Genomic DNA, 16,905 nt, shown 5'->3' with positions numbered 1-16,905 from the left:
CGCCATCTTCCTATGTTTCCTTTTTAAAACTAAATCCTGCAATCTAAAACCACTATACTTGGTCACAGCGGATGTCGCGTCTTTATATACTATCATCCAACATGATGATGCTATTTTGGCCCTTAATTGGGCGCTTAGTCGGAGAGATGATCTAAAACATAATCAAAAAATCTTTTTGAGAAATGCTCTTGATTTCTGTTTAGGTCATAACTATTTCTGGTATGGCGGAAAGTTCTACTCCCAAAAACGCGGCGTCGCAATGGGCGCTAAGTTCGCACCTAGTATAGCGAACCTTTTTATGGGAGAGTGGGAAGACAAGAAAATCTTTTCTGTTAAGAGACAAGAGTTATTGATATACAGACGTTATATAGATGACCTGATCTTTATCTGGTCTGGAACAAGATCTTCCCTTACTGACTTCCTGGCCGAATTGAATAATAATACTAGTCACATTAAATTGACTAGTGAAATAAGCACTGAAAGTATCAATTTTTTGGATGTTAACATCTACAGACATGGAGAAAGACTTGGTACCAAGGCTTATTTCAAACCTACAGACGCAAATAGTTATTTACCGATACAGAGTGGGCATCACCCGGTCTGGTTAAAGAATATCCCTAAAGGTCAAATGACCAGAATCAGAAGGAACTGCTCCAATGATAATGATTTCTTCTCCCAGGCGAATAGGATTAAAGAAAAATTCCTAGAAAAGGGCTATAGTGATAAACAACTGGACAAAGTGATTGAAGGAGTAGCATCCACATCAAGAGATAATCTCTTGAGTAATAATAATAAGGGCAATCACACCTCCAACAGTCACGATTGGAATTTTATATCAGGGTACCACTCACAATATAGGGAGGTGGAGAATATCTTTTTATCACACTGGCACATCCTTTTGATGGACAAAACATTACAACCAGTGCTACCTGCAAAACCCGGGTTTATATATAGAAGAGCCCCTAACTATGCTGATAAGATAGTTAAAAAAGTGATTGACCCACCTACTCATCCTCCCACTTTGTGGGAAAAAGAAGGGTTTTTTGCTTGTAGACGTTGCAGGGCGTGTAAAGAAGTAAACACACCAATAAGAGCAATGGAACGCTTTTTAGCAACAGAGAATAATAAAGAATTTACAATCAAAGGGTTTATTACCTGTAATACATCGTATGTTGTGTATGCTTTACAATGCCCATGTGGGTTGATCTATATAGGCCGGACTAAAAGACTTCTAAGGATAAGAATAGCGGAACATGTGGCTAATATTAAACTGGGTTTTAAGGATCATAATGTATCCCTACACTTTAAGCTTTACCATAATCAGGATCCTTCTGGACTCAGATTTTGGGGTGTAGAACATATGAAACCCTCCTGGAGAGGGGTAAATATGGTACGAGAGTTATCCAAACGTGAAACGGAATGGATATATTTGATTGACACTTTAACACCAAAGGGGTTAAATGTGGACCTAGATATTAATTGTTTCATTAGTGATTATTAAATTGTCTGGTTTACGATCCCTTCCTCTTAATATTTAAACATTTTAATGTTTTAAGTAGTAATCCTTTAAGTAGTATCTAGGTAGATGCTTATGTAGGTGATATAGTGTATGGAGTAATGAAGACATTCACGGTACGGTCTTTGATGTTTGCATCATTGCATATCTGTACCAATTTTATATATAAATACTATAGACATATAGTGGTTTGGTAATTATAATCACTCTATGGCTGATACACTACTAATGATTAAATTTTTGACATGAGTTGACTAATACTATTATAAAGGCTATTATAGAAGGATCATGTTCAAATATGTGCTGACTCACAATATTTACGTTATTTTGAATATTTTTAATATTTTTTATATATTTTAAATAATTTTAGGTTTTTGCGTCGGTTCTCGCCTGTGATTTTATTTTAGTAAGAAGCTCCCTTCAACCGAAATGACACCTCATAGAGATAAAAATCTCGGAGGTGGTGGATATATGGTATATATTCACAACTCTTTGCTCATTGCCACTATAACTTCAGCGTTATATGGGGTGCATTTAGTGTATGCATTAGCGATATATACATGTATAAGTATAGGTATATTTTGGATGATGCACATGACATACACACTAGCTTTTTCTAAATAGGATGTATTTCTTAGGGAGACAGCTTATGGACCTTGTATGTGTATATAGGTCCTTGCTCACATATTACACAAACATACATGGATCATGTGAGGATCTAATGGGTAGTTCACTATCTTCCTGTACTATGTAATTTTGTATTTATATTTTTATTTATGTGTATATTAAGGGTAATTTTAATTAGGAGGTCTATGTTTCTTTCTTTCATGTATTGTTTTTGGCGTAATGTTCATTTTGCCTGTTCTGCTAAGGAGGTCGCCAGTAGTTCGGCGATCGTTTGTGTTCATTCAATTATCTCTCCCCTGTATTGAGAACCGAGCTGGCCGCGTCCGGTTACCATGACGATGTGCAGCGTCATGTGGGCTGGATAGTGCAGGGCTACGTGATTGGTTGACAGGGTGTGAGACTGTTGAATATATATTGGCCGTCGGCGTCGTGTAGCCACGCCCTCTGTTGAAGTCGGAAGTGACGAAACGCGTCAGGGCGTGGCCTACACGACGCTACCGGAAGTGAGGTGTGCGCTCCACCGCTGACCACAGACCAGGAAGTGATGCACAGTGTACACAGAGGAACACTTGTGGATGGCTCGGGGATCTGAATAATCGGTGAAGTACACAATTTTGAAATGCTGATGATGTTTTAAACAATGTACGCAGATATTTAAATGGGTGATTTTATTATTTTGTGCGAATCTTTTAAAAAATAAAACAGTATTATGCTATGTGCACACTTTGTTTTATTTTTATGGCAAACTTGGAGGACTGTTTGGAACTGCAACGCTAAGGTGATATATTACCATACTCAAGGAAGTGACTACTCCTTAAGGCTTGTGTTTTCAGCAGTGTCTGGTGAGTTTAACCCCCTAGGGGGTACGCATCGCATGTGGTGACGCACTCCCGGTTTATGGTGGAAGAAAGGTCGACAGCACTTTGATCACCGTGCAATGCTGATTAGATCACTATAGACACCTTATCTGCACATTAAGAACTTTTTAGTGATTGCTCGTACATTGCTATTTCTGTAAAGGACTTTCTACAGAGCGCTGTTTTAATGCGGATATTCTCAGATTTATCTTGATGAATTGTTTGTATTACTTTTTTATGAATCTAGAATATATATCAGATATTTTGTATCAAATAGATAGGTAGTCACCAGACTTACACTAAATATGCTGCTCATAGCATGCAATACAAATAAAAAGTAGACATGGCATAGTTATATGTGTAAAGTTGTAAAAGTAATGGGGCAAAAATGTCTATGTGTTCCCGCAAAGGGACTACATGAGGGAGTGTATGTGAAATAAAACCAAGTAAGGGGAAAAAAACATAACAAAAAACAAAAAACATAGCAAAAGTGGATGGCTGATCTCCCAGCAAAGAGGATAACCTGTGTGTGGGATCAGGATGTGCTTCCTTCTGATGGAATCAAGCAAATGAATCACCAACTGCTCCAAGGCTACTATATACTCTCTTTCCCAGGGAGAGGCTCCATTAGCGTCATGCCTGATTGGCCAAGTCCGCACAAGAGAGGTGGGGAGAGTATTCCCAGCTGCATGTGGAGGTACCATCAGAAGTGGGTCCCCACCCCTCTCGTGCGTGGCTAAGGATGGAAAAAAAAGATGTTAAATCAACATCAATGACACCACTGGTTGCGGCATCGAAGCTTGACTCTGATGAGCAGGAGGCCAAACCTTGCCTCCACCTAGGGGTGGGGGGGTGAGCTGCTACACAGCACAACCCCGAAGACAGAGAAAAAAACATGCAAACCCCCTAAAACAAAGCTGAACCGGACAAGGGGTTGGGAAGTGGTATCATACTACATCATACTACATCATACTGCAACAAACTTGAATCACTTTATCTGATGATCTGCTCACTTTACAAATATAACCTCCACTTTTTTCTCTAGTTTACAACCAGATTTGCCGACATTTAGAAGAGTAGCTCCATGAACCATATCATCCACAATTGATTTATTAACTACTTGCTGACCGTGCTATATCTTAATGACGGCTACAGCACTGCCGGCCGACCAGTTCTGGGAGGGTGTCCTATGATGTCCTTCCGTGATCGTGCCCACCAAGCACTTGCTGCGACGCATGTGCGGCGCGTTCTGTGATCAAGGATTGGGGTAAATCGGCGTCTCTTTACTACGTGATTAGCTGTGTCCAATCACAGCTGATCATGATGTAAACACAAGCCGATTATTGGCATTCCTTTCCTCACACTGACAGCATGAGAAGAGGATAGTCGATAATTGGCTTGTGTGCAAGGGACATATACACTGATAATCAAGGAATTGATTATCAGAGTCCTGATTATCAGTGCAGTCCCAACAGTGCCCACCAGTGCCGCCTATCAGTGCCCAACAGTGCTGCATCTCAGTGCCCATCAATGCTGCCTCTCAGTGCCTTCAGTGCCACATATTCGTGCCGCTTCATCAGTGTCCATCAGTGAAGGAGAAAAATTACCCATTTGCAAAATTTTATAACAAACTTTTATTGTTTAAGAAAAAAATGAAAACCCCAGTGCTGAATAAATTCCACCAAAAGAAAGCTCTATATATTAGACATGTGCAATTCGTTTAGTTCCAAATTTGTTTTTTAACAAATTTTGACAAATTCAGTAATTCAGAAATATCTGAATTAACAATTTTTTTATTCATAAATTCGTAAATTAGAAAATTCGTAAATTAGAAAATTGGAAAATCTGAAATATATATATTTATATATATATATATATCTGAGTGCAGGCCATTGCTGATGTACGTTTTCAAATACAATTTCAGGCAGGCAAGCGATTCCGTGATCTGCAGTGCATTAAATATATATACATTCTCCAACATATATATATCCACTGCATTCTAGACTAGCCAAGCCTATATCTGACTGCAGGTGATTTCTGGTAAACATTTTCAAATACACTTTCAGGCAGGCAAGTGATTCCGTGATCCACAGTGCATTAAATATATGACAGTCTCCGACATATATGAATCCACTGCAGTCCAGTCTAGCAAAGCTTATATCTGACTGCAGGCCATTGCTGGTGTACGTTTTTAAATACACTTTCAGGCTGACAGGCAAGTGACTCAGTGACTCGCAGATCATTAAATATATATACAGTCTCCAACATATATATAGCCACTGCATTCCAGTCTAGCCAAGCCTTTATCTGACTTCAGGCCATTGCTGGTGTATGTTTTCAAATACACTTTCAGGCAGGCAGGCAGGCAAGTGATTCAGTGATCCGCAGTGCATTATATATATATATATATACAGTCTCCAACATATATATATATATATATATATATATATATATATATATATATATATATCCACTGCATTCTAGTCTAGCCAAGCCTATATCTGAGTGCAGGCCATTGCTTGTGTACATTTTCAAATACACTTCCAGGCAGGCAGGGAAGTGATTCAGTGATCTGCTGTGCATTAAATATATATACAGTCTCCAACATATATATATATATATATCCACTGCATTCTAGTGTAGCCAAGCCTATATCTGACTGCAGGTCATTGCTGGTGTACATTTTCAAATACACTTTCAGACAGGCAGGCAGTTGATTCAGTGATCTGCAGTGCATCATATATATATACTGTATATACTGTCTCCTACATATATATCCACTGCATTCTAGTCTAACCAAGCCTATACCTGACTACAGGCCATTCTTGGTATATGTATTAAAATACACTTTCAGGCAGGCAGGCCAGGCAGGTGATTCAGTGATTTGCAGTGCATAAAGATATATATATATATATATATATATATATATATATATATATATATATACAGTCCCCTACATATATATCCATTGCATTCACGTCTAACCAAGCCTATTATCACAGTCCCTACCGTGTCTTTTAGACGGCCAGGCATGGTCGCGCCCCAAGTGGCTCTGGGTGGTATTGAACTAATGACTGTTTGTTCTTGCTCCGGTTTCTTTACCCCTGAGCCACCCCTCAGTTCTATTCTGCCTGCTTTCCAGCCATGCCTAGTTTTGCATAAAGTACTGTGGGCAATTCTGTTTGTACCTGTCACTCTTGGATCAGCTGTGGTAGGTTACCTAATCAGCTGGGTATAAAACACTGCCTCACTCTGAGGGCTTGGTCAGTTCATTTTCTCTTTTCACCAAAGGTTCCTATGTTTTTGTGTTCAAAGTTACAGTGTTCCAAGACTGACCCCGGCTTCTGACCCTGGCTTGTATTTCGTTTATGCTGACTTCTGGAATCCCGGACAACGGCTTTACTTCGACGATCTCTTGGCTTTTCCTGTCAAGCCCCCGTGCACAGATTCACAGCCCAGGTAGCTTATCTCTTTTTTACCGTGGGATGTGTGTATTTGCAAGGGTGAGCGTACATCTCTGCACCACGGACTCCAACCTAGGTAAGCCCTCACACCTATACCTGACTACAGGCCATTCCTGGTGTACGTTTTCAATGAAACTTTCAGGCAGGCAGGTGATTCAGTGATCTGCAGTGCATACATATATGTAAATATATACAGTCTCCTACATATATATATACACTTCATTCTAGTCTAGCCAAGCCTATACCTATACCTATAGGCCATTCCTGGTGTATGTTTTCAATGACACTTTCAAGCAGGTGATTCAGTGATCTGCAGTGCATAAAGATATATATATATATATATATATATATATATATATATATATATATATATATATATATATATATATACACAAGTCTCCTACATATATAGCCACTGCATTCTAGTCTAGCCAAGCCTATACCTGACTGCAGGCCATTCCTGGTGTATGTTTTCAATGACACTTTCAAGCAGGTGATTCAGTGATCTGCAGTGCATAAAGATATACATATATATATATATATATATATATATATATATATATATATATATATATATATATATATATATACACAAGTCTCCTACATATATAGCCACCTCATTCTAGTCTAGCCAAGCCTATACCTGACTGCAGGACATTCCTGGTGTAAATTTTCTAGTAAACTTCAGGCAGTGTTTTGCTAATCCAATTTTACAGCATGTCAGGAAGGCCACCAAGGAAAGGCAAATGCTCACAGGCCACTAAAAGAGGGCAAGCAGGCTCTGTGTCTGCAGCCAACAGTGCTGGTCATGGACACTGTGCATCCTCAGCACATGGCTGTGGGGAACACTTGTCTTTTTTTTGACAGCTGGCTGTGTTAAGCCACAACATGCAGAAGAGTTGGTAGAGTGGATCACAAAGCCACAATGCAGCTGCCAAAGCGGCCTATTCCATCGGCTCAATGGCATCAGTCACTCCTTCGCTAGCCCCACCATCATGTCCTGAGGAGTCCCCCGAACTGTTTGACCACAGTGTCGGGTACATGCTGCAGGAGGATGCGCAGCATTTTGAAGGCTCCGATGATGGTACCCAGGTTGAGGATGAAGGCAGTAATGTGAGCCCAGAGAGAGGGGGTGCCCAAGAAGGACAAGAAACTGGCAGTCATGTTCCCCCCAGATGCAGCATACTGCCAGGATTGCTCCAGTGGCGAGGAGGGATGGGATGATGACGTTACTGACTCTACATGGGTGCCTGATAGAAGAGAGGAGGAGGAGGAACATGTCTAATGAGGCAGGATGCCCTCCAGGGGCCAGCTTAAGGACTGCCTCACACCACAGAGCTCTGCATGTGCAGGGCGCTGCTGACTCAGCATGTTTTTTCAAAAGTTCTTTGGTGTGGGCCCTTTTTGAGATGTGTGCAGCAGATCGCACCGTTGCTGTTTGCAATATATAAAGAATTGTGGTTCGGTCCGCGCAGTGGAACTGTTATAGTACAGAAACAATAAAAGTCTAAAGTTCAGCCAGAACTGCCGCCCATACTTCCTACGGCTCAAAGGTGGAGTAAAAAATGAAAAAAAGTGTGATATAGTAGGTCTTGGCGCTGCTCCTTATAGCTGGTAAAAATGTATTATATCCTCTGTAAATGATAATCTTATACGAGGGAAAGAAAAGTCCCCTAAATTCAATTAGGTAAGATCACTTGGACAAAACTACTGACTCTGGGACTGTATATGTCTTTATCTTACTCCTATAATAAAAAAAATAATAAAAATATATACTCTAAAGTGAACGTATTCTTGTTTTTATTTGTGTGTTAGAGACTCGGCCTATATTTAACTGTTACCCATATGGTCTTCTAAAACCTTTCCCCTATTTCGGCCTAATAATGACACCAAATACTCCTTCGTTTTCGAAAGGAAAAAAAAAACTTTTTGACATTAATCTGTGTTAGAACCTCTGAAGTTTTTTATGTGAAACCCCAATTTTTATTTTTTTCATATTTAAATGTGCCCTTTATGTTGGTTAAATGATTTGTACTGCTAAATATCTCCAAATAAACCAAGTGGTCCTAAAACCTGCCAAAATCTGATTGATGAAATTAACAAACCTTGTGAAAAAATTATAACTATATTAGGGCTGTGTAAATTAAAGATGAATTCCTCGATTAATTGTTAATTTTTTGATTGATCAAAATACTCACCTCTCCACAGGCTTCCGGGTCTTCAGGGAGTTCCATCGGACATCCTGTGACGTCACGGACCAGACTCCTCCCCCTTCCCCAAGTGCCTCCATCTGCTAACGAAGGGAAGGGAGGAGGAGTCTGGTGACGTTGAAGTCCTGATTGAATGTAACGCGTACGGGGGAGGAGCTACGCATGACGCCACCCGCTGCTACCCTACGGAACTAACGCGATTGTCGCCTTTACATGCTGTGATTTTATCACCTTTATGTGAGTAGTTTTGTGTTTGAACACAAAAATGAAATCTTATACTTAAGCGGTGAGCACTCAGATCTTTTCTTTCTACCCATGACCCGGCGTCCTTGCTGAGATCTAAGGAGACGTGAGAGAGGGTTTATGGTCCGTGTTAACCCTTTTGATACCCGCTTGCATGGCCACCTGTTTGCACAGGGGTCCGTGCCATAAGGTGAGAGTGATTAGTTAGACCGGAGGTGGAGGGACTGTCACGCTACTGTGGGAAAAAAAAAAATTACGTCAGTGCTACAGTTTGAATTTAAAACGTATTTGTGTGAACTGTGAAGTTAAGTCATGGATTGTGGAAACTAACTAGTGTCAGGTGATTGTATATAGTGTATACCACATTTACCACTGACTAATGCAGAGTTGCAATGCAAGGAGATCAGCTAGTAGTTGGATCTGTATGTGCGTTGTAACTAATCGAAATTAGTCGATGAATCGATTTAAAAAAAAAAAATTGATTAATCGAACACAAAATTTTTAATCAGTAACAGTCCTAAAATATATATATAATTACAGCCGTGAATTAGTGTCACCTCTGCTACTCTATCTCCATATATATATAAAATGACAAATGCTTCGATATAATGGACAAAGTGACTGCGTGCCTCCATGAAAAAACACAGCTGATGTTTCAACACTTACATAAATATACCATATACAAAACCATAAAGTGACTAGTGCTCACACAAATGTGACTGGTGCTCTATGTAATAAACAAACAAAAAGTGACTTAGTGCTCTAAGAATAGTCCCATAAGCAAAAAAAAAAACAGCTTCTTGGGGAGGATTCTTTCACATATGAATGGTGCGTGGTGATGTGATCCGTGCTCCTATTGCCAATACACTCACCGGGAACCTCTAAGCCCTCCCGGGGTATTGCACAGTCACAGTATGTGCCACTGTGTAGCAATTCAAGGACTCCCAGACTTCGATGCAATGGCGCTATTAGGTATTGATCTCATATATTCACCACATAAAAGAGAAGGGAATGGTCATTGTATAATTCCGTTTTAAAATCCAAATTTTTATTGTAACAAATAGTCTACTCACATTTCCATGAGAAATATACAAGCGAAAACCAAACATACACGCTGTGTCAGCGAAAAACCGGAAGTGACACAATTATTAATTATTAATTTGTTCCATTCCATTTATTTAGATGCAGCATTCGTTATTTCAGATAATTCGTAACTTTGGATCAATTTGTTATGTTCAATAACAGACACATTTTAAAGGAGATTCCAATACCTATAATTTTATAGTTAGTTACATAGTAGGTGAGGTTGAAAAAAAGTCCATCAAGTCCAACCTATGTGTATGACTATATGTCAGTATTACATTGTATATCTCTGTATGTTGCGGTCATTCAGGTGCTTACCTAATAGTTTCTTGAAACTTATCAATGCTCCCCGCTGAGACCACTGCCTGTGGAAGGGAATTCCACATCCTTGACGCTCTTACAGTAAAAAGCCCTCTACGTAGTTTAAGGTTAAACCTCTTTTCTTCTAATTTTAATGAGTGGCCACAAGTCTTGTTAAACTGCCTTCTGTGAAAAAGGTTTTTATCCGTATTGTGGGGTCCCCAGTATGGTATTTGTAAATTGAAATCATATCCCCTCTCAAGCATCAGTCCAGAGCTCACAACTTTTCCTCATAACTAATATTCTCCAGACACTTTATTAGATTTGTTGCCCTTCTTTGTACTCGCTCCATTTCCAGCACATCCTTCCTGAGGACTGGTGCCCAGAACTGGACGACATACTCCAGGTGCGGCCGGACCAGCGCGGGAGAATTATTGTTTTATCTCTGGAGTTGATCCCCTTTTTAATGCCAATATGCTGTTTGCTTTGTTAGCAGCAGCTTGGCATTGTATGTCATTGCTGAGCCCATCATCTACTAGGACTCCCAGGTCCTTTTCCATTCTAGATTCCATCAGAGGTTCTCCCCCCAGTGTATAGATAGCATTCATATTTTGGGCACCCAAATGCATTATTTTACATTTTTCTACATTGAACCTCATTTGCCATGTAGTTGCCCACCCCATTAATTTGTTTAGACCTTTTTGCAAGGTTTCCACATCCTGAGGAGAAGTTATTGCCCTGCTTAGCTTAGTATTGTCCACAAATTCAGAGATTGAACTATTTACCCCATCCCCATCCTCCAGGTCGTTTATGAATAAATTAAATAGGATTGGTCCCAGCACAGAACCCTGTGGGACCCCACTACCCACCCCTGACCATTCAGAGTACTCCCCATTTATCACCACTCTCTGAACTCGCCAGTGTAGCCAGTTTTCAATCCATGTACTCACCCTATGGTCCATGCCAACAGACCTTATTTTGTACAGTAAACGTTTATGGGGAACTGTGTCAAATGTTTTTGCAAAATCCAGATACACCACGTCTATGGGCCTTCCTTTATCTAGATGGCAACTCACCTCCTCATAGAAGGTTAGTAGATTGATTTGGCAAGAATGATTCTTAATGAATCCATGCTGATTACTGCTAATGATACCGTTCTCATTACTAAAATTTTGTATAAAGTCCCTTATCATCCCCTCCAAGAGTTTACATACTATTGATGTTAGGCTAACTGGTCTGTAATTCCCAGTTATGTATGTTGGGCCCTTTTTAAATATTGGTGCTACATTGGCTTTTCTCCAATCAGCTGGTACCATTCCAGTCAGTAGACTGTCAGTAAAAATTAGGAACAATGGTCTGGCAATTACTTGACTGAGTTCCCCAAGTACCCTTGGGTGCAAGCCATCTAGTTTCGGTGATTTATTAATGTTAAGTTTCTCAAGTCTAATTTTAATTCTGTCCTCTGTTGATCATGGAGGTGCTTCCTGTGATGTGTCATGAGGATAAACAGTGCAGTTTTGGTTACTGAAGCCCCCAATTCCCTCGTGAAGACTGAGGAGAAGAATAAATTCAATACCTTTGCCATCTCCTCATTCTTTGTAACCAGATGTCCTTCCTCATTCTTTATGGGGCCACTATGGTCTGTCCTCCCTTTTTTACTGTTTACATACTTAAAGAATTTCTTGGTATTTTTTCATTGCTCTCCTCAGCTATGTGTCTTTCATGTTCTATCTTAGCCTTTCTTATTGCACCCTTACATTTCTTGTTGAATTTTTTATAAAGTCTGAATGCTGATGATGATCCCTCAACCTTGTATTTTTTGAAGGCCTTCTCCTTTGTTTTGCTTTTATATGCATTTTTACATTGGAGTTAAGCCATCCAGGACTTTTGTTTGCTCTTTTAAATTATTATTATTATTAGTTAGTTATTATTTCGAATTTTGGGATTTTCGTTCTTTCGAATCTTCGTATTTTCTTTCTTATTTTTGTATTTTTGAATCTTTCAAATTTACAAATTTAAAAAATTACAAATTGCGATCATAATGAATGACCCAAAAAAACTACAAAAAAAAAGAGAAAAACAAACACATTTTTGGAATATTTATGTGAAAAAAATATATATAAAAATGTTATATGTGTACAGTGTTGCATGACTGCACAATTGTCATTTAAAGTGTGACAGTGCCGAAAATTGGCCTGGGCAGGAAGGGGGTAAAAGTGCCCAGTATAGAAGTGGTTAAAGTAAGCACTGGCAAAAATGTAGAATAGTGACCCTGCTACAATGGGTGAAATCTCATCTTTGCCATGACAGACTCACATTCGGAGCACCTAAGATAACACCCACATGGAATGCTGAGCCTCCATGGTTGAAAGAACGGAAATCTATTAGATTAATTGTGGTTGGGTTAGATGACACTGGACCTCCTCCAGCCAAGAAATTAAGAAGACTCTTTTTGACTCTCTGTAGCTTCTAAAGCACCTCACAGTGTGCGGTGAAATGTAGGACCCTATAAAACTGTGCAAGACTAAAGAAAAGGTTGGAGTACAGCTTGAAATCTGCAGATTGGACACTCTGAGATCCTCCCATTCTAGAAGAATAACAAGTCCCAGCATATCCTGCAGCAATATTTTATGCAGTAGTAGATTCTTTGTGATGGAGAAGGAGAAAAGGCGGACAGAGATATCAGTGTCCTTTGAAGTCCATCAGTGCAGATCAGAAGATGATCTTCTTCTCACAGACATATGAGTTGTTCAGGGAACAATGAACATCATTCCAATCATTACTCACTAGCCTTAACACAGCACAGTCTTCCCCTCCTCCGTAAGCATGACCCTTAAAATCATCAGGCTGACCCTTCCCCCAGAACCTGAAGGACAAAAGAGACAATAGTGATTAGACCAAGGCAGAAACTGAGCAGAACTGGGACCTAAGAAATGCTTTAAAATGTGATTTTCAAATTGTGAGCCCAACAATTGTGATGGATTGTAAGAGAGCTGACCACATGTTACAATTTAATCGTACAATCCACTGAGGTTAGATCAGTTGGGGCCAACCACACGTGAGGATTTATTTCCCTCACCTCGTTCCCTAATTGGCTATGTGAGGAGTAGGGATGAGCCAATGGTTTGGCCTGGACCTAGGCTGTTACCCCCTGTACACACGGGCGGACATTCTGCAAACCAAATCTGTCGGATTTTGTCCGTCGGATTTTGCCTGCCGGATCTTGTCAGAAACTGTTGCATACACACGGTCGGACTAAGTTGTCGAAAAATCCGATCATTCAGAACGTGATGACGTAATTTCGTTACGATGGGACTACATTCAGGCTAGTAGCCAATAGCTTTGATGTAGGAATTTGATCTGAGCATGCGTGGCACTTGGTCCGATCAAAATTCTCTACACATGATCGGAGTATGTCCGATCGAACCAGTTGGTCGGAAAATATTTCCAACATGTTGGAAAATTGGGTCCGACGGAATCAGTCCGATGCATACCACACACAGTCGGATTATCCAACAACATGGTCCGATAGGACACATTCCGACGGATTCCCCGACCATGTGTACAAGGGCTAAGGCCGCGTACACACGCGCGGACTGTTCGCCCAACCTTGTTCGTCAAACAGTTTCGGCAAACAGTCCGCTCAAAATTTGCATGAGCGGACTTGCCCACACACGAGCGGACTGTTTCAGCGAACTGTTTGCCAAACAGTTCGCTCAACTTTTGAAATGAACGGACTCGCCCACGTAAGGCGGAGCCAAGTCCACCCATTTCGAGCGCGTGTACAGGTAGGCGGGGCCCGCGAAGGAGACGTCGCGGGATCCGCCGCCTGGAATGGGCTTAAAGGGGAACCCCAACGCCGGAAAAAATCGGCGTGGGGGTTCCCCCAAAGTCCACAACAGACCCTTGTCCGAGCACGCTACCTGGCCGGCCAGGAAAGGGGGGCGAGCGAGCGCGCCCCCCCTCCTGAGCCGTACCAGGCCGCGTGCCCTCAACATGGGGGGTGCCTTGGGGAAGGGGGGGCCGCGCGGCCCCCCCACCCCAAAGCACCTTGTCCCCATGTTGATGAGGACAAGGGCCTCTTCCCGACAACCCTGGCCGTTGGTTGTCGGGGTTTGCGGGCGGGGGGCTTATCGGAATCCGGGAGCCCCCTTTAATAAGGGGGCCCCCGGATACCGGCCCCCCACCCTATGTGAATGAGTATGGGGTACAATGTACCCCTACCCATTCACCTGTGAAATAAAGTACAAAAAAAAAACACAACACAGGGAAAAAATATTTTATTGCACAGCTCCGGGGGTCTTCCGTCTTCGGGGGTCTTCTCGCCGGACTCCTCCGCTATCTTCGTGTAGCTCTTTTACTAGCGGAGGAGCCCGGCTTTCTTCCTCCCCACCGCCGGCCTCTTCTCCCGACTTTGGGGGTCTTGTCCCCCTCTTCGGTTCTTCTGCCGGGCCACCGCGCCTTCTTATAGCTCTTTTACAGGCGGTGGCCCGGTCTTCTGTCGCCGCTGCCTTCCGTTCTTCTGTCGCCGCCTTCGGTTCTTCTGCCGGGCCACCGCGCCTTCTTGTAGCTCTTTTACAGGCGGTGGCCCGGTCGTCTGTCGCCGCTGTCGCCGTCGCCCCCTTCCGTTCTTGTTCTTCTTCTTGTTCTTCTTCTTCTTCCCCAGGAGATGTTGACACGTCGCTCTCTCCGGCCGGAATGCCAGAGCCGCGCTGTGCGGTCACTTATATAGTGACAATGGGGCGGTGTCACATGGTATATGTCACATGGGTTGGTCACATGGGTTGATGTCACCATGTGACCAACCCATGTGACATATACCATGTGACACCGCCCCATTGTCACTATATAAGTGGCAGCGGAGCGTGTCTCTGGCATTCCGGCCGGAGAGCTCGTCGAGTCAACATCTCCAGGAGAAGAAGAAGAAGAACAAGAACGGAAGGCGGCGGCGGCGACAGCGGCGACAGAAGACCGGGCCACCGCCTGTAAAAGAGCTACAAGAAGGCGCGGTGGCCCGGCAGAAGAACCGAAGGCGGCGACAGAAGAACGGAAGGCAGCGGCGACAGAAGACCGGGCCACCGCCTGTAAAAGAGCTATAAGAAGGCGCGGTGGCCCCCTTCCCCAAGGCACCCCCCATGTTGAGGGCACGCGGCCTGGTACGGCTCAGGAGGGGAGGCGCGCTCGCTCGCCCCCCTTTCCTGGCCGGCCGGGTAGCGTGCTCGGACAAGGGTCTGTTGTGGACTTTGGGGGAACCCCCACGCCGATTTTTTTCGGCGTTGGGGTTCCCCTTTAAGCCCATTCCAGGCGGCGGAGCCCGCGACGTCTCCTTCGCGGGCCCCGCCTACCTGTACACGCGCTCGAAATGGGCGGACTTTCCGAGCGGGAACAGTTTGCTCATTTCGAAAGTGGCCTACACACGGGTGGACTGTTCGCTCAAACACAGTTTCAGCGGACAGTTTTTCGGAATTTCCGAAAGACTTTGTCCGTCCAACTGTCCGCTGAAACTGTCCGCTGAAAGCCCACACACGGGCGGACTGTCCGCCCAAACACTGTTCAGCGGACAAGGTTGGGCGAACAGTCCGCCCGTGTGTACGCGGCCTTAGAGTGTTTCAAAGAATGCCCAAACTTTTGCAGGTTTGGCCCCCTGTTCGGTGGGAGGTGAGCATCATCTATAGAAGTGGTATTTCTACCACTTCTATATATATATTAGCTTCCTGCTGTCAGTGGTTCCTAAAGAAGCAGGAAGTGGTGAAACCTTTGTGTCCCTAGAAACCACCTCTGACACATTACTTACATGGGCGGGAATCTCTGGGTACTTAAGCAAAGGGACGGGGATAGCAGCAACATCGCTGCCCAAATATGGTCACTGGTCAATGATGTCATTACTCTCCCCACGCCTTCCCATATATAGCTGATGACAGCATGAGGAGCTGTTATTTGGTGAGCAGTACCATTGGGAATGGCAATATGCACTGGGTGAAGTTTTTAATTCCAGCAATTTGGCAGGTTTTGGGCATCATGATTGATTATAGATTTACAATGATGGACTCTTGCTTTTTTGTTTTGTTTTTTTCTTTTTGGGGGGACGTGGTGGTAAAAAAAGGACTTGTGGATTTGTGGATGTCTTTAATTCTACTGTATGTACCCATTCACATGGATGGAGGGCAGTATGGGTAGGCCCCAATATTTTTAACGGTGTCCTCTAGACTCTGATAAGCCCCACTAACTCATAGATCATGCATACATTAAGGCTTTCTGTATGAAAAAGTGTTGTAAAGCGCTAGGTGGAGTGAATTTAAGTCTCAACAATGCACTTCAGCTCATGGATTAGCCACCTTTTCAGATCATTTTGCCAGATCTTAAATTTAGGAATGTGTGAGAAGGATTCTTAAATTTGAGGTTTCGGTGTCTTACATTGGAGTGTTGTTATAAGGAGTTCCATCCACCCATTTCCAGGTTCCATGCAAATCCGTTAGACCGAGCCACGTAAATCTCTTGTTTGCAATCCCACTCAGAAAATTCTTAAGAAAGACAAAAGATAGAAGTTGTGTGAATATTAAATAATATGCATATATACTTTTCAGCCAATTTGACGGGCACCAGGA

General features: G+C 42.5%; 1 protein-coding gene across 1 annotated transcript in view; it reads right to left on the bottom strand.

Moving 5' to 3' along the window:
• Positions 1-9,952: 9,952 nt before the first annotated feature.
• The window catches only part of LOC143962524 (asialoglycoprotein receptor 2-like), a 46,592-nt gene continuing 39,639 nt past the window's right edge, over positions 9,953-16,905 (bottom strand). Inside the window, exons 7-8 of the mRNA XM_077471798.1 lie at positions 16,715-16,821; positions 9,953-13,166 (exon numbers count right to left, since the gene is read on the bottom strand). Coding sequence (XP_077327924.1) covers positions 13,013-13,166; positions 16,715-16,821 — 261 coding nt within the window. The 3' untranslated portion in view covers positions 9,953-13,012. The remainder of the gene's footprint in view (positions 13,167-16,714; positions 16,822-16,905) is intronic.

This window comes from Lithobates pipiens, unplaced genomic scaffold (genome assembly GCF_037356315.1).
Source record: "Lithobates pipiens isolate NorthernLeopardFrog02 unplaced genomic scaffold, aLitPip1_a1.2 Scaffold_8, whole genome shotgun sequence".
In the NCBI taxonomy this organism is placed as follows: Eukaryota; Metazoa; Chordata; class Amphibia; order Anura; family Ranidae; genus Lithobates; species Lithobates pipiens.
The sequence above is the reverse complement of the archived record's forward strand: the minus strand, read 5'-3'. Positions and strand labels throughout refer to the sequence as shown.